The sequence below is a fragment of the Podarcis muralis genome, chromosome 10, assembly GCF_964188315.1.
Source record: "Podarcis muralis chromosome 10, rPodMur119.hap1.1, whole genome shotgun sequence".
Taxonomy (NCBI): Eukaryota; Metazoa; Chordata; class Lepidosauria; order Squamata; family Lacertidae; genus Podarcis; species Podarcis muralis.
In genome coordinates, this window is record NC_135664.1 from 31,016,725 (window position 1) to 31,035,760 (window position 19,036).

Consider the following 19,036-nt stretch of genomic DNA (forward strand, 5'->3'; position numbering starts at 1 on the left):
CGCAACCCCATAGTCGCCTTTGACTGGACTTAACCATCCAAGGGTCCTTTACCTTTTTAAAAAAAAAAACTCATTTTGTACTTCCAGATGCACTCCTTGTGGTGCGTCTTAAAGACTTGTTCGATTCAAGCCAGTGGGCTTGATCCAGCTAAGTCAGTTGAACTCTGATCCCATAGAAATCGACAGAATGAGTTCATTCCACTTCACTGCAGCACGATCACTCCATACTGTGTACCAGAGACAGCATTAAATGCTATGATTGTGTTTTTTTGTTTAGGTTTGGTGCTTTGACGATGGATGGTGGCCCAAGGAATGTGGATTGTATTTAGCTGGACATTTACCACGACACAATCTGAATTTGCACAGAAAGAGCATTTATCCATTGAAAGAGTTTTCTGAACTTGGCATTCCCCTTCAGTATTTAATAAAAGCATGTAAATATGTACATAATGTATATAATAGAAAGTATATTTCTTTTGGTAACGTTACAAGTGGTCTTAACATTTGGAGTAACATCAGAACTTTCCCCCGTGTGAAATAATGACGGCTGCATATTGTGGTGAGCACATCGACGCAATGCATTTGCTTCAAATGCTGTCCTTGCCTGTTTACTTGTGAATGTTGCTAGAGAAACTGGTCTTGGAAAAACCCTACTTCATTTTTGTCAAGGAGATTGGGCTTCCCCTTAAGTTACCTGAATGCACAGTACCTCGTTTATGATCCTCTGAAATTGTTTCCTGCTGTCTTTCATTGTGAGCAGATGTCTCTTACAAAGTACAAAAAAAAGAGACAGGGAAAAGTGTGATTACCTCTTGAAAAAGTATCTCTCTTAACTAATGGTGAAGGAAATATTTTTGAGTTTGTAATCATGTTCAGTTTGAGTATATATAATCTGCCAGATTTAAAAGCACATATAAATTGAATCTTCTGTTTGCTAAATCAGCAGGTGACGGAAAAGCTGTAACATGTCTCAAAATCAATGAGCCTTGTTAATTAATTCTTACTGGCATTTTTTTAAAAAACCGAACAACATTCAATTTCAAAAGTAGCATTTACTTTCTTACATGCTAAACATTGAGTCTGGTGTGGACCATATACTGCTTTCTAATCTTCGTCAGTTCTACTAAAGTAGGATAATTCTTTCCTTTTTTTATTAAAGCTATTCTGAAGCGTTTGACACTGAGGTATAACATTGGCACAGGTGTTTATGCAGTTGCCTTGGAAAAGGGGATCCCTGAAGAGTTGGCACTTTCCTCACTCACTGAAAGTGCCTTGGCCCAGTTTTGGGGAATCTTCCTTACAGCTCATCAACCTCATTCAGCACAGAGGCCCAAAATTTAGTTCAGCATTTGATAAGCTATCATGGGGAGGAGGTAGTAGAGAAGTGAGCTTCTGCTAGCTTCCTTACACTGTGTTTATTTTTTTTTTAATTCAACATACATGCACACATACAAAAACAATCTAATCCAGTCTTACTGACTTTAGTGGAACTTATTTTCCAACTTGTCTAGAAAGTAAGGCTGCTGTTCTCAGCCAGAGTATTCTGGATGAGTTCTAGGAGAGACCCAATTGATCTGAGACTATTCTAGATTTCTGTGGCTTGAGGCCTTCGTAGGATACTTCATTTCTTTTAATCAAATTTCTAATCAACTCTACCTTCTGTCTCCTCCATTCTGACATGCCAAAATAGAAATAAAAATCATCCGTCTCTACATAGTCTCAAATGGATAAAGAAATATTATTTCACTGTTGCAGCTCTTATTTTCATTACCACGTTTCCAATAACCTAGTTGGAAGGACTACTGAAATCATAGGTAGTAAATCTATGTGAAATTTTGCTGCCTTATTGTATGTAAATGTCTATTCTGAAATGCTGAGATTATATTTCTGTAATGTGTTTACTTTATGCTATCGTTTTCTGTTTTACAGAATCATCATTTTGCATAATCGTGTTTACTCTATAACATAATTTTTGAAGGAAGGAAATGGAGAAGGGTCGATTTTTCTTCCATATACTGAAACCAGTTTTAAATGAATAGTGTAAATCATGGATGACAGCCTTTTATGTTGCTGAAGGCACTTCTGCCACATTCTCCCATCCCTTTAGAGTTCCTTCCTTTCTATTAGTTTCGTTTTATTTTATTTTTAAGGATTTTGCTAACTTTCTATGAAGTTTCAGACTAACGGGGAGGGGCAGTGTTTTATTTGATTAAAATACTTTTTTAAAGCTTTTCTTCTGGGCTTTTCTTTTTTTTGGGGGGGGGGGGTCCTCCCAGCTGCCCAAGAACAAATTGATAGCTTTCTATCATTTATGTTTATGTGCATACGACACACTAAAATAAGAAACACCTTTATAGGACTGAGAATTCTAATCCGTGGTAGCCATGGTAAAAATTGAATCCAGTCTATTCTGGATTAATCTACATTGCTTTTGTCTCTGCCCCTGCTTACAGCCCCCAACAGATTACATTACAGGGTACGCAGCACTCAAGAGAAAAAAGGTCCTGTTCCCCCTTCCTCCATGTAAATTATTAAGATAAGTTGTAAACAATATGACATATACCAGCTTGCTTTTTTGTAGTGTTCAATATTTTGCATTGTGTTTTCATATTAATTTGTAGAGGGAACTCTACCATTCTTAGTCTGTATAGTAATTCTATCGGCACCGGCTGTGGGTCTGTAAATTCTCTTCAAATCAATGTACCACAAGTTAAGCAGCAGCATGAGAAATAAATCTCTTTTCACACTTCTAATTCATTGTCCTTGATATGATGAATTGCTGATCTTGGTACGTAAGCAATGTACATCATTGGACTTCAAGACTGGATACTCACAGTGTTACAGAACATTGTTAAGAGTGTGTGGAAGATAATGGGTTGAAAGAAATAATTAAAAAAAAAAACAAGGTATGAGCAGGATGCTGAAGTTGGTTGCTAGTTCCCAGTTCCTTACTTGGTTGAAAGTTGAAACACTGAAAAAAGAAGAAAAGTTTATATGTTCTGAACTCCGAGTAAGTAAGTATGTCCCTGAATTGCAAAATAATAATAATAATAATAATAATAATAATAATAATAAAAAACATGATATATAGGGACGCAGGTGGCGCTGTGGTCTAAACCACAGAGCCTAGGGCTTGCTGATCAGAAGGTCAGCGGTTCAAATCCCCGCGACGGGGTGAGCTCCCATTGCTCGGTCCCTGCTCCTGCCAACCTAGCAGTTCAAAAGCCCGTCAAAGTGCAAGCAGATAAATAGGTACCGCTCCAGTGGGAAGGTAAACAGCATTTCCGTGCACTGCTCTGGTTCGCCAGAAGCGGCTTAGTCATGCTGGCCACATGACCTGGAAGCTGTACTCTGGCTCCCTTGGCCAATAAAGCGAGATGAGCACCGCAGCCTCAGAGTTGTCCGTGACTGGACCTAACAGTCAGGGGTCCCTTTACCTTTACCTTTACCTTTTACATGATATATATCTCCATGATCAGAGGACTCTCTCCTTTGAGCCCAACAGTAATTTTCTTCAGTCAACATCATGCTTGTGAAATGCTCATAAATGTGTGATTACATCATGCAACCATTTTTTAAAAAACAACAGGTAACTGGAGGTGGCCACTGCAAAATACAGTTGTTTCCACCACAAATCATATACCGACACAACCATGAAAATGTTCTCTACAAGATGCCATTGAAATCTCACCTGGCCTAGAGCTGGCATATGGCACTATGAAACACATTTATGCAGATCAGCAATAGCCAAAATATGGGGGTGGGAGGAACTGGGGTTGCCCACTCCAATATTGCTTTGTGCCACCACATATCATGCACCTGCGTTCAGGAGCATGTCCTCTACAGGATTGCATGAGATCCCATTCAGTCTAGGGCTTTCTTTGGGTGCATGGCCCAGTCAGACATTCCTGTGCATACCAACAATGGACAAATATGAAGGGAGAAATTTCAATGTAACCAGGGCTCCACACCAAAATATGGTTTAAAGGTAAAGGGACCCCTGACCATTAGGTCCAGCCGTGGCTGACTCTGGGGTTGCAGCGCTCATCTCACTTTATTGGCCGAGGTGTATGGCTTCCGGGTCGTGTCCAGCATGACAAGCCGCTTCTGGCGAACCAGAGCAGTCCACGGAAATGCCGTTTACCTTCCTGCCAGAGCGGAACCTATTTATCTACTTGCACCTTGACGTGTTTTCGAACTGCTAGATTGGCAGGAGCAGGGACCGGGCAACGGAAGCTCGCCCCGTCGCAGGGATTCGACCTTCCGATTGACAAGCCCTAGGCTCTGTGGTTTAACCCACGGAGCCACCCGCTTAGGTCACCACAAATAATAAAACCATGCATCTGGTAGGGCAACATTCCTCAACTGAGGACCATGTGGCTCCCTGAGGGACCCCAGGATATTCCACAGGTGAAAATCACTTAAATGGGGGGGGGCATGGCACAAGACTAGGGGGCCACAGAGGAAAGTAAGGAGTGAAGAAAACACAGAAGTGACCTAGAAAATAAAACAGCCAAATTGTATTCCATTTTCTGATACTCGTTCTTTATCTTAGTCTCGCAGCTACAATATGACTGGGACAACATTTGTCTTTAACAAGTCTTGGGAACAAGTCTGACGAACATTGCCACATCCTACATTTTTAAACTCTCCAATTCCATCATAGAAATTCCAGTCATTTGTGTTTCCAATATTCTGCAAAAAAAAACAACAAAGGGATATCCAGTGTTTTAAGTTATCACTGGAAAAGTTTTTTTTAAAGTTGTACATTTCATTTTTAATTTAAGATAATGAATTTAAAAATATAAGAGGACACCTTTTCTAGATAAGACTAAAGACCCATCAAGTCTATTATCCTGCTTTCACAGTGAAGAGTACGGATCTAGCCAAGAATTAAGATCTTAATTGAATAAACAACACATGAAGATACATCTCTCAGGGTATTATGGGACATACTCAGTATCTTAAATCATGATGGGGGGATTATAAGAAGTTAATGAGTTTAGTAAACAATCTAGCTGTTGAGATACAAAACATCCCTAACTTTTATTATGTTTTCAGTGGTCCTTGGCTTCCCAGTTGCACTGAAATACTTTGCTCCGACATGCCTTCTGGCTTCCATGCAATATAGTGAAAACTAGGAAACAGTATTTCTGTTGGATATCTGTCTCTTATATTTAAACAGACACAGACAAAAGAATATCTGTGGAAATGTTTGCTTTGTCTTCTGGGACACATTGACACAGGAAATACAATCTATCAAGATTCAGACTGGAAAAGGCAGTAAGTTAAAAATATCTGAAAGTGGGGGTCTAAATATCTTACATGTTTTAGTATGGAGGAGTGAAACATAAATATCTCCTGAAACATCAGTACTATGCACTGTGTTACACAAATGTTTTTAAGTCATTTTTCAATTTTGATGCAACATCTTTGTTCCTATAAAAGTTTGTGTACTGTTGTGTCTGGATTTAGCCAAGAAAATGTCAACTTAAACGAGATAGCTGGAGGCAATAAACTCTAAACAGGAGCAAATGTAAAAAATATGGGCATCCTTTTCAATTGGACACTGTTTTGTTTAATGAGAATAGTGTAATTATCTAAAAGCACAATGAAAATATAAGCATCACTGTTGCACAGATTCATCATTCTTATCTATATATAAAAGCATGTCATTTATTTATAGACTTTCATTTTGAGGTGCCAAAAGTAAGCCACTATATATTTTATTCATTTGTTGGATTTCAGTGTCAACAAAAGTGATTTGTTAGAGACTGAGCCTAAGACTGCATATTGGGAACTTTAGCATAGATACCGGCAGTACAGTTTAGAATCAGAAAAGGATTTCAAATAAACATGTTAGTAACAGAGCACCTCATTCTAAATAGTAACAATATCAAGGTATCTTTATAATTCATCACCCACTTCATAAGTTTGTGGGAAGAATGCTCTATTGATTTGATTAACGGATTTCTGTAAGGAAAACACCTGTTTAATGTTGGGATCATATATAACCCGAGAAAAATACTACAGGAAATGGTTTTTTAAACAGCATTTTTGTAAAGATACTGATGAATTCCTCTCACTGTACTACCATACAGTTTGGTTATAGTAATGTGACTGTATATAAAGATAGAGATCTCTAGTTTACTAAATGTAGATGAGAGGATTTAGGATCAACAGGTGGCCTTGAGACATGCTGGCTGAAGTTCTATTCACGGCGATCTTATGGGGTTGTGGGTATTTGAGGCTTTTTCCTTCCTTCCTGCACTTCTGTGCAGTTACCTCAAGAGCAGTCGGCTGACTTTAGCTATGGCAATAAGAAACGACTTCAACAAAACCATTAGAAGGATAGCACAGTTTTTTTATTGGTTCCCCAAATCACTGGGTAGCCCAAGGAGGAGAAAAATCAAGCTTCTTTGCACATCTTCTGGTAAGTTTATCTTTTCCTCTTCTCTACAATGAACTTAAATTGAGAAGTTATGTATTCTTAACAAAACTAAAACCTTTTCTCCTGCAGTTTTGTGATGAGTGTTGTAGCAGAAATAAATTAGTCTGTGTCAAGTTGCTTGAAGCACATCTAAGGGTCTGAGCAGGCCTACTAGAATTTTTACTCTTCGAACCAGCACATTTCCACTGATAGATAATAAGCAGCTTAATATTTTTTAAAAAATCTAAGCAGTGTACAACATGAACACCGTAACAATTTCATTAAAACAAAAATACAACAGTAAAGCTGTAGCATGGAAGCATATTAAAAAACCAGGTTCAGCAAATTTATACAGAGAAAATTGACTGATCTTATGGATTAGGGAAAGCCTGGGCAAAAAGACATACTTATTTACGAGATGTCTGAAGTTACTGCTTCACATATGGCAGAGAGAGAGAAAGAGAAGAGCTCCTCATTGAGTTTGAATAGAGACTTGAAAGCTGTTCTTTAGGGAACGCTTGTGCCAAGCAGCAGTGGGTACATGGGCTCGTCGTGCTCCTGTCTGAATTCTGATCATATGCATTATTTTGAGATATATTCTTAAAACATTGCTTTGGTGGATTAAGGCCATCTGCTCTAGCATTCAGCTTCACGTGGCAGCCAGCAAGATTCCTCTAGAAGCTAAGAAGGAAGGAAGGAAGGAAGGAAGGAAGGAAGGAAGGAAGGAAGGAAGATATCTTCCAGCATCTTGGAACCAGGGATACATTGCTACAAGCAATGGCCATTCCCAAGTTTGCCTAATCCTTTACTTGATCCATCTAAGTTTGTGGCTACCACCACATCTTTTGCAAGTCAATATCATTCATTATGCATTTGGTCAACATAGCCTGTCCTAAACCTACTGTCAGGTGACCCCAGGTGCTATCATGAGAGAAGGAGAGAAATGCCTTCCTCACCATGTTTTACACGTTGTTAATAATTTTAGAAAACCCATTTATTTATGTATTAAACGTATATCAAGCCTTTCCTCCCAAAGGAGCCCAGAGTGGGAAACACATCAGCATTAAAGCAAGAACAATTAAAAACAGCACAGCGATGCATTCAAAACATTCACAAACGACGACATACTTTCACAGCTAGTAATTTCAAGGTTGCAGGAGCAGAAAGGCTCAGTCATCAAATGCCTGGGTAAACAAGAATGTTTTCAAATTCTTTCTGACAGTTCATAAAGAAAAGTACAGGTGCCCTTCACCGAGGGGGGCAGGATTCGAAAAATGGGGAGCAGCCACCAAGAAGGCCCTGTCTTGGGTCAATGCCAACGAAGGGACACCACCAGCAGTAGCACCAACAGGGCCTCCCATGGCAATCGTAGAGCCTGAGATGGTTGATATTGGGGAAGGCACTCTTTTAGGGTCTCAAGCCATTTAAGGCTTTGCATGCTAGTAATAACACTTTCATTTGTGGTAGCTCCCTGGCAGCCACTGCAGTGCTTTCAGGACCAGTGATACACGCAGTGCTTTCAGGACCAGTGATACATGCTTCTATCAGGCTGATCCACTTATCTGTTTAGCAGCTGTGTGCTAGCTACAGCCTCTGGACCATCTTAAAGGGCAGCCCCAGGGAGATAACACTGCAGCAATCCAGGCAGAAGGTCACCAGAGCACAGACAACTGAGGCCAGACTATCCCAGTCCAGGAATGGCAAAATATTCCTAGCCACAAAAGCAGCTTAAGATTCCAGTGACAAGTTAGAATCCAGGACTACTCCCAAACTACAAACCTATTCCTTCAGCAACCTCTCCCAGAACAGGCCCCCTTATTCCTGGACATGGGAACAGCCCATTCACAGCACCTCCATTTTATCAGGATTCAGCCTCAGTGTCTTGGCCCCTGTCCAGCCCATCACTTCTTCCAGACAGTGGTCCAACACTTTCTCTGCCTCTCCTGATTCTGATGGAATGGAAAAACCAAGTTGTTTGTCACCAGAGTTTAAGAATTTACTGGATTCACATCTTCTCCCCTCCTGCCCACAGTGTCAAGCAATTTCTCCCACTATGAAATGGCACTGCATGTATGAAGTATTATACCATGCCCTAAGTTGTTGTTGTTGTTATTATTCTGACTGGGTTGCCCCAACCACTCTAGGTGGCTCCCAACAAAATATTAAAATCGCAGTAAAACATTAAAAAATACCCTGAACAGGGCTGACCTCAGATGTCTTCTAAAAGTCAAATAGTTATCTCTTTGACATCTGCTGGGAGGGCGTTCCACAGGGCAGGTGTCACTATCGAGAAGGCTCTCTGCCTGATTCCCTGTAACTTCACATCTCACAGTGAGGGGAGGCCCTCAGAGCTGGGCATCAGTATCCAGGCAGGATGATGGAGGTGGAGCCTCATGGCTCCGGCCCATGGCTCACCCAGTCCAGTGTCCTGTTCTCACAGTGGCCAATGAAACAACATCCATTTCTGACAGTGCTTCTGCAAAACACACCACTGTGGCGCAGTCCCAGAGCTCTTTTCCACTAAGAAACCCAACTAGGTAAAGGTAAAGGGACCCCTGACCATTAGGTCCAGGTCGTGGCTGACTCTGGGGTTGCGGCGCTCATCTCGCTTTATTGGCCGAGGCAGCCGGCATACAGCTTTCGGGTCATGTGGCCAGCATGACTAAGCCGCTTCTGTTGAACCAGAGCAGCGCATGGAAATGCCGTTTACCTTCCCGCCGGAGCGGTACCTATTTATCTACTTGCACTTTGACATGCTTTCGAACTGCTAGGTTGGCAGGAGCTGGGACCGAGCAACGGGAGCTCACCCCGTAGGAGGGATTCGAACCGCTGACCTTCTGATCGGCAAGTCCTAGGCTCTGTGGTTTAACCCACAGCGCCACCCACGTCCAGAAACCCAACTAGAAATGTGTTAATTGCCACCTTTAAGAGAGAAAATCTGAAGTGTCAAAGTGCGAGGCTACCTTCAGTGTGTGATTCTCTTCCTAAGCAGACATGAACATTTTTCCAAGACTGCGCCGATGCAGTATTTATCTACCTAGCTTTTCTGTTTGTTGCTCTGAACACAGTCAATGGAAGTGGGACCTGCAATGTTATAGTGTCTTCCCCCATCCAATGTATATTCTTGTTCCAGGTCTCCAGATAGCTGCAAGCCTTGAAGTGCTGTTCAGGTCTCTGGAGGGCAGGGAGATCTTGAGGAGAGGGGGGAACGTGCACCCTCTTTTTCTTTCCCAGCTCTGAGCCCTTTCCCTGTTTTGCTATCTAGAGATATAGTGTCAGAGGACTATATCTGGTGCTGGCTGACAGTTCTGAACCTGGATGTTTTAATCACTATTGTGTGTCTGTGTTTGCCCTTGCAACTTATTTTGTTTACAGGAATACTGCAGGTTTCACAGAAACCATTGGGGTTTTATATCTCCTAAGAGTCACATGGGAAAGAAATTATCTTAGCAAACCTGTTAAATCCGATTGCCAGTCTAAGACGTGCTTCAGACCCATTTTAATAAACAGAATTAAGCAAGGGATGCTGCTTTGTTGTTGTGATGCTGTACACTCAGCACTAGGGGTCAGTAAATAATCACTGAAGTAAATATACTAAAACCCACAGCAGAGTGATATCTGAGACAATCCAAAATGTGCCAAGCTTTCAAAACCTATTTGACCATAACTTCACCACAAGTCTGATTCAAGCACATACAGGGAAATATGGAGCAATGAGAATTCTGCCTTAATTTGGCAACTCCCATTTGACAAAATGGCCTGTTCAATGCTTTCGACTTCAGGCAAGATGCATAAACGTTATTGAATTTGTGATAGAAAATGTAAGTGATATAAGGCTCTATTTCACCAGCTCACTCTTAGAGGGGGGTAAACAGCAGTCTACTGATTCCTGTTTTCCAATCTTATCCCCTGCTCCCTATCAAGAAATTATATAGTTGCAAGATTCATTAGTTTTCTTTACTGGACATTTTCTGTGTTTCACTCCCCTAAAGACGTAGAAAAGGGAGGTGTCTGCAGCTATGGAATAAGTCAGTGACACCACTGTACTGGGATAAAACTCTACATAGCAAATTTGAAAGGTTTTCCCCATTCCTACTGGAATATCCTACTGGTAACATAGCATGTTATTGTTGCTGTTGTTACCATCATCATCATTAGTCATTTATTGAATTTATATGCTGCGGCTTGTAAAGGAGCCCATCATGGAGTAAGAGATGTAAAAAACAGGGGTGGTAGAGATTATGTAGGCAAAAACAGTATCAGACAATATTATTAGGTAATGTCATCAAGCCCTGGCCTACCTGGCCCTGGCAAGTCAGTTTGTCAAGTCCCCAGTCCAGGGTCAATCCACATATCCAAAGTCCAAAGCACAGTCCATAGCGGTCTGGGAGCATCCAAGCTGAGGTCCATCAACATGGGCAGTTGAGCAGACACAGCACCTCATCTCTGCTTCCTTTTGGTACTTTGCATGCAGATTGCAGCATCTGGGCTTGATGAGGCAGGTGTCCCTCACCTGTCCTGAGTCTACTCCAGCTGAGGAATCACACACCTCCTCCCAGAGCTAGTGGCCAGCTAGGGAGCTGGGTTGTGGGCCCTTGCCTGCCCTAGCCTCCTAAAGCTTCTGTCCCACTGCTCCCTACGCCTCAGAGCATGCCATGTTTGTGGAGATAGGGGCCCCTCTGGTGGTGGATTCTGCTGCTCTGGTTCCTGTGCACTGGACCCCCATCTCCTTGTCATCCTCCATCACCTGTGAGTACTTCCTACACCAACCTCTCCTTCCCCATTCCCAGCTTGTGTCCCTGTGTGTCCCAGTCCCGACTACACCGCACACAGGGATACTCTTCCTCCTCCTCCCCGTTGTCCTGCCAGTTTATCACAGGTAAATTTCAAATCATTAAAAAGATGAGATATTCTAGAATCCAGATCCTAAAGAGACATTCTGTATTCTAAATAGATATTTAAAAATCCCTCCCAAATACAAAACTGTATACATTCATATGCAAATACATTTTTTCCCAATGGAATATTATAATCTCACTTTACTTTTTCTAACCAGAAAAAAATGTTCGCATCTGAATCTGAAGGCATTCCTATACTGTAGAAACTGAAAGCTGGCATAATAGATTCTTTTGCGATTCTTAATTTCATCATCTCTCATGTCTTGAGAGACAAATCCCATTCAAGGCTGCAGTGCTATCTTCACTTGCCTGAAAATTTGCCCCATTGAAACAGTGGGCCTTACTTCTGATTAAGCATGCATAGGGTTGCATTGTAAGGCTGCAACCAATGCATGCATATGTGTGTATGTGTGTGTGAGTAAATCTTACTGACATCAGTGTGAATTGCTTCTGAGTAAATGTGCAGAAGTTCAGACTGCACATTTCAAATACAGGTGTGTTGATCATCCTTCTAGATTGGATCCTGGGCATGCAAGATGATGGTTTGAGGGTCACTCACAAAGGGTCAGTGTGTGTGGGTCATTGGCACCATACTCACACTACCAAACTGCCTGCATTGCCGAATATGATTGATTGTGAAATATGTGACTGAATCTAGGCACCCCTTTTGTCTGCTCCAACCAGTGACAAGCCTAGCCAGAAATTACAGCACCAGTCACATGTTTTGTGAAGGTGGCAAAGCCTTCCATCCGCACTTCATGATTGTTGGGGCACAGAGTTGTCTAGCTGAGCGGCAGATATAACATGGCTTCAGATTAAAATTTATTCAAGAGAGATATAAGAAAGGGGCACTGCCCATACCAAATCCGACGTGCTTATCCCTGTTTTGGTTCTGTGCAGACTTTAGCCTCCATTTACAAATGTTTATTTGGAAGTCAAATCAGCTAATTCAAATCAAGGTTTCAGCGTGTAGGGCTACAGAGGCTGAAAAATAAGTCTGGCAGAATATGGAAACTTCTCTTGAGCAGCAGCAGCAGTCTGGTTGTTTTATGAGATCCAGCACAGCTCAATTATCTGCGTCTGCTTGTAGAGCATCTGTTAATCTGCTTGCCTACGCAGCCTTGTAGATGCTCTGTGATGGGAACAGCCATATACAAACTATCCAGCAAAATCAAGCTTGAGGTGAAGAAAAAGCAGAGAGCAGGTAGGTGGCAACTTAACGCCGTGAAAGGATCACACTGTTGCTGCAGGCAGAATATAAGGAAGCACCATGACTGCAAGTAATTTGTATGTTTTTCAGCTGTAAGCGTTATGCTAGTTCTCCTTGGATTCTAATTTATATATATATATAAAGAAGACAAATTTAATTTGCCCTAGGGCAGAATCGAAAGTAATGTTTTGTCATGCAGCCCTTCATCGTTTGTAAATGGAAAGCTTAAAATATTGTTTTGTATCTATTTCTCATGTATTTTTCAGATGTGCTTTTAGAAACAAGCCAATACTGTAAATACCGGTAAATAGCGAACTGATTTGTTATGTGCAACACCAGCTGAATTGCTGAGGGAAAACTTTAATCTGATCAGAATGCCTTTGTAAATATTTGGTAAAATTTTAGTAACAGCAACATGAGCCTGTGCTATCTTCCAGATCACCGTCTTTCAGATGTTATCAGGAAAAGAACAATGAGAAATTAAGACTGGACAAAGCTTGATTTCAGAAGCAAATAATTTTTGTATTAGATTGATAAGTACTCTAGGAGTGGGCAGAATAATTCTTTAAGGGCTTTCACACACAGCTATCTTTTTCTCAGCTTTATGGTCTCTGTGGTTCTAGTACAGGCCTATACAACTTAGGTCCTGCAATGTCTATTTTGTTCACTCTCTGCCTTCTTATAGCTTCATCAAATACACTTTGCTGTCTTTCCCCATCCTGGCAAAAACACTGTAGACTTGCTCAAGCTCCTAACATGGGAATGCATCGCTAACTGTGCATTGTTCCCACTCTCAGGGCCCAGCTGCAACTGCCAGGCCAAGCAGCAGCTGAGGGTGGGGTGGGGGTTATTGGGACTGCAACCGCTCTTAATGTAGCTTCCAGTTCAACCCTGATTGCTCCCCACTTGCTATTTAAAATGGAAATAAATAGTAGCAAACAATACCACACAATGTAACATGTGGTTTGGCCCTTATTTGATTCAGAGGCATATGGTAGAACTTTTCCAGTCTGTCGTAGCCATTTTTGTGGCCTACCTGTATCTAAGATTTCCATCACTGGTGTGAATTTGTTTGACAGAGAAAATTTGCCAGTAAACACAGTGGAAGACAACTACTGAAACTTCAAACACAAAGCACAAATTGGACTTATACAAGTTGGGTTTTTGTTTGTTTAAGATGTGTTTCTAGGGTGTTTTTTATGACAACAGTCATAAGGAGTATTGGCATTGCTATTTTTGCTGCCCCTGGCAGCCATTTTGTACTGGCGCCCACAGACCTTTTATCCATACAGTGGTACCTCAGGTTACATACGCTTCAGGTTACATACGCTTCAGGTTACACACTCCGCTAACCCAGAAATAGTGCTTCAGGTTAAGAACTTTGCTTCAGGATGAGAACAGAAATTGTGCTCTGGCGGTGCGGCGGCAGCAGGAAGCCCCATTAGCTAAAGTGGTGCTTCAGGTTAAGAACAGTTTCAGCTTAAGAACGGACCTCTGGAACGAATTAAGTACTTAACCCGAGGTACCACTGTATATGATTATCAGTACCTCATTCCCTGCCCCAAAAGGCACAGTGCTCTTTAGTAGAAAGAAATTATTAGCCTCTTATGTGCACAACTTCAAAGATACTCAGATTGAGATTGATGGTGAGAATAAAAACAGCCATAGCATCACTAGTTTCCTAATGTGATTAGCCACCCTGTCTTTGCATATTGTTTAACCAAATCACAGCTTTTTAATTTGACTTCCCAAAATGTGTCAGTTCAATGATAAAAATAAATTAGTACTGTCAGGTGCTGTTGCGGTTGCTCGAGAATAACCAGGCAGGACTCTCACCTGTCTTTTACAGGCTTTATTTTGGTGCAAACTATTTACACTGAAAAGCGCCATAAGTTCATGTCTGGCTCAATCGCTAGCAGAATCCGGGAGTGGTCTGTTTTTGTACCTCCCGCAACATAAAAGTCTCATCACCCCCAGCCTTTTCTGCTCCTCCCTGCGCCTCAGACTACTGCGAAGGATGGGTGATGGCAGGGGCGTGCTCCCTGCCTCTCCGGCTTGCTTAGGCTCAGTGTTGAGGCTCTCCCTAGCATCCTCTGGTCCTTGCACCTCTTCTCCACTGGAGGTGGGGCTTTCCTCCTTGCTGGAAGAGGAACTGCTTCGCAAGATTTTCAGAGGCTCCCTGTAACACAACTGCCCTTCTATCTCTCGCCTCTGAGCCGATGGCAGTTCCCTGACAAGTACAAAATAAATGGGATGCCTAACAAGGGTTATTCACAATCTCCAGCTATCATTACAGTGTTTGTGATCTTGCTCTGCCCCAGGCAACAGTGAAGACCACATGTATAGGCTGGGGTATTTCTACTGCTTCAAAAAGTCACTGTCCTAAAGGGCTTTTCTTTTCCTCAGGTTGGGCAGCCTCAGCATGATTTTCAGTTTCCACATGACTGGGAGTTTCAGTTTGGTTGTGGCCTAGTCTATATCCTTCTTGCCATAATATTTAAAGCAGTCCAGTTCCGTTGAGCCAAATGTACATGCCACAAACCTCTAGATATTTTCCTTACAAAATGCCTTGAAACCTTCAAGGCTGCCTCTAGCTTACCTTTATTGTTCCTATTTCCTCCCAGCAACTTCAGATCACAAGAAAACTTATATTGGTAACTGACACGTTGCTTGCAAGAATGGTGTCTGGGTCCCCCCCCCCACAACAATTTATTTACAGGCACAAGCCTCTGGCAAGACCCCAAAATTTTGTAAAACTACAGTAACTGTAATCATAAGGTTGCATTATTGTCCTATCCTGACCTTAGCAAGAGGACCATGGGGCGCAAGGTAGACTGGTCCATTCAGCACCATAGAAAGCTCCAAGTGAGCTAAGTGCTCCCACACAGTCTAGGACTGGACTAAATACTTTTATGCCTCCAGCACCAGTTCTATGCCTCTTCCTTGAGGAGCAGAAGGCCTTAAAGTGGCAGGTCTCTGGCTTGGAGCCTAAAATTCCTCCTCGTCGTAGACTACTCCCTCCAAACTTATCACCTATGCTGGCCAGCCAACATGAGGCTGTGGGTCCATAGCATGAAGAGAGCTGGTTCTTCAAGGGATGCAGACTCTAAGGATACAGACCCAATGCAAGGGTTTCTGGGTCAAGGGTCCCCAAGCTAATAGGATTTGGCACTGGCTTAATTATGATGCTGGGGCCTAGGCTGGTTAAGGCTGTTCTGTGTCCAGTGTTGCTGATCCAACATCATTGGCTGCCCCTCACTCTTCAGAATCAGAGCACAGGCTGCTGTTCAGGATAGGAATCTTGACAATTCTATGAATTCAAAGCAACATGAACAGCACTGATATGTTATCTAAATAGTGTCATGCCTTTTATGTTTCAGATTGCAAATACACATGCCATTCTCACTGTCAAGACTTGGTACACCTGGACTATACGCAGAATGGAAAACTGATGGAATGCGGCTCCGTACATGACACTGATGATGGGGAGGTAATGAATTTTATTCTCATATCATAAAGGGCACCTGCCTTCAAATCAAACAGTGCTTCTGTAAGGGAGTTGTAGGGACCCACAGTTTAGAGGTTGTGTTCTTAGGTGAATACAGATGATCATGTGTCAACAAATTGGGCATTAATACCTTAAAGAATGCTGGCCACATGACTCGGAAGCTGTCTGCGGACAAACGCCGGCTCCCTCGGCCAATAAAGCGAGATGAGCGCCGCAACCCCAGAGTTGGTCACGACTGGACCTAATGGTCAGGGGTCCCTTTATAGAATCATAGAATCATAGAGTTGGAATAGACCACAAGGGCCATCGAGTCCAACCCCCTGCCAAGCAGGAAACACCATCAGAGCACTCCTGACATATGGTTGTCAAGCCTCTGCTTAAAGACCTCCAAAGAAGGAGACTCCACCACACTCCTTGGCAGCAAATTCCACTGTCGAACAGCTCTTACTGTCAGGAAGTTCTTCCTAATGTTTAGGTGGAATCTTCTTTCTTGTAGTTTGGATCCATTGCTCCGTGTCCGCTTCTCTGGAGCAGCAGAAAACAACCTTTCTACATCCTTTTATGTATTTGAACATGGCTATCATATCACCCCTTAACCTCCTCTTCTCCAGGCTAAACATGCCCAGCTCCCTTATCCGTTCCTCATAAGGCATCGTTTCCAGGCCTTTGACCATTTTGGTTGCCCTCCTCTGGACACGTTCAGAGTTTACCTTTACCCTTTACCTTAAAGAAAACATTTAAGGTAAATATAACACAGATAGAAGTCAACCTGTTTCCCAGAGAACAGAGAAAAGTTGACCCAGCTGATAAAGAGAAAGCTAGAAACTTACCAGTCATGTTTGATTTTCCTGCGCAGAGGGGCAGAGGTGCATTTGTGATTTTTCACACTCTGCTAGTTGTATCTAACTACAAAGGACAATTCGTCAGTGTTTTGTTTGTTTTTGTTTTTTGCAACTATCACAAGACACTTTCAAATATCAAATTCAAAATATTTAACCTCTATGTAACCACAATTAGTTGTATTTCCCCAAATCAAGAGGTATGTTATCCTTTTAAAAAAACTTTTAAACTGATCTTGTCTCAACTGCAACATCATCTCAAGTTAAGAGCCATTCATCTTTGTGCAGTTTTTTCATTTTGTATCCAACCTGGGCCAACTTTCTAATATATTAAAAATATAATATTGCAGATCTTGTAACGATCTCCCAACCAGGCTACTCATAAAAGCCATAGTTGCTTCCCTTCAGTCACTAGAGCAGCATTAGGTGCCCCAAAATTATGCTGGGGTATGTGTTGTTTTTATTTCTTGTCATGCAGACCCAAGCATATCAATGTGCTAAAATGTTCAGATGAACTTTTAATATTTCATGAACTATGATTGGTCCCCAGACAAGCGTGGCACAGTCCTAAAGCTATGCTGGCTAAATTCATTATAAATTCAGCTTGTATTTACATTCCGAATTTCCCACTACCATCATTCAAAGGTTTTATTTATAATACGTGTGGGGTTTCCCCCGCATGAAAATGCTAAAGGGTGTGAGCTGTGCACAATGCACAAATGCTACATTTCATGTGGTTTGGCCTTGTTCTGTGGCGGGTGAAAGCCGTCTCTCTCTTCTGTCCCTGCTCTGGCTTGTATGCACTCAATAGAGCCATTAACAGCTGGGAATAAACTTATGGGCATGGCTTTGGGTGGAGCTGGAATGCTGTCAAATAATTAGGGTGAATTGTGCCATACAAATGGAAGGCCTTTCTTATTAACTTACCAAATAATAATGTCTTCTTAAAACGTGCCACACTGGCCACTAAGGAATTACTAATGCATTTTTTTAAAAAGAAAAGCTTCTTACACTTTTGTCATGCATTCTTATTATGTATCATTGAGCATGAAACTGCAGCTAAAATATGTAGTGTCACTGAGTAATTGAAACTGAAGAATACCAATGATATGTTCCATGAAGATATCCATCTTTTTTTGGCCTTAGATGTATAATATTAATATTCTGTACATGGTCTATGTATGTATAGACAATGTATCTGGCTATTACAAGCTTTCCTGGTGCATCTTAAAATAGCTTATTGCATAGTTCTCCCCTTCAGCTGCTTCTTCCTTTGCAAAACCCACCCTTCTAAAGTCCTCCTTTCACATGAATATACATTTCAAAGGCACCCACGCTCATCCCCTGCTGAAAAAAGGCTCAGGTTTCCTAGAAGAGTCAGTTAGAAGTTTTGACATGGCAGGTGCAATTTTCATGCCTCTGTAGAATGGACTCAGGTGACTGTACACCGTCTGCAATGATGGCATGATGACAGTATGGTATTACCATAGCATAAGAACAATGGTGTGTCTTCCTGATCATCCATCATGGATAGACCTCAAGCGTCATTGTATAAAATGCATTTTCTAGGACACTCAGAATGGACACAATCTGGGCATTTCATTAACAAACAGCTGTCAATGAAAGGCAAGATGATTCCATTCTGGACACCTCCAGAGAGCCTTTTCGTTTTGCATTCTTGATTATTTGTGCTCATGATGGTATCACGGTCCAGTTTTCTGTACTGTTTGTGCCTGCAAAAGTTATGGGGTAGGAATATTGCTTCATTTCTCTAATCGGTGTATGTCCCCAAGCTTCTTGCTGAAACCCAAATCCTTTCATACCACAAAAAATGTTCCAGTGAGGTTTCATTCCACAATAATGCAGGTAATGTTGGGAAAACACCATGGAACAACTAATAGAATGGAATGACGTATGTATGGCCAGTCCAGTATAAATCCACAACTGATGCACTATTCTTGTGTCAAGGACATGTTGGAGAATACGCCTGCAGAAAACCTGGAGGGCCTTTATAATCTCCAAGGATTTATGTGTTGAAGCTATGCTAAAGAACTGTTTTCTTGAGAAGGTTTTGGTGTTTAGGAACTATTTTAGATGGAGTCTGAACATGTGCCGAGGGATCCACATTTTGACTCATTTGAAATGTTCATG

At 41.8% G+C, this 19,036-nt stretch overlaps 2 protein-coding genes across 2 annotated transcripts in view; both read left to right on the forward strand.

The window, feature by feature from the left end:
• Nucleotides 1-2,753, forward strand: part of TBK1 (TANK binding kinase 1) — a 30,965-nt gene extending 28,212 nt beyond the window's left edge. Inside the window, exon 21 of the mRNA XM_028746296.2 lies at nucleotides 278-2,753. Within this exon, the coding sequence (XP_028602129.2) occupies nucleotides 278-329 (52 nt within the window). The 3' untranslated portion in view covers nucleotides 330-2,753. The remainder of the gene's footprint in view (nucleotides 1-277) is intronic.
• Nucleotides 2,754-6,297: 3,544 nt separating this feature from the next.
• The window catches only part of RASSF3 (Ras association domain family member 3), a 58,395-nt gene continuing 45,656 nt past the window's right edge, over nucleotides 6,298-19,036 (forward strand). The window contains exons 1-2 of the mRNA XM_028745794.2: nucleotides 6,298-6,433; nucleotides 15,919-16,028. Coding sequence (XP_028601627.2) covers nucleotides 6,313-6,433; nucleotides 15,919-16,028 — 231 coding nt within the window. The 5' untranslated portion in view covers nucleotides 6,298-6,312. The remainder of the gene's footprint in view (nucleotides 6,434-15,918; nucleotides 16,029-19,036) is intronic.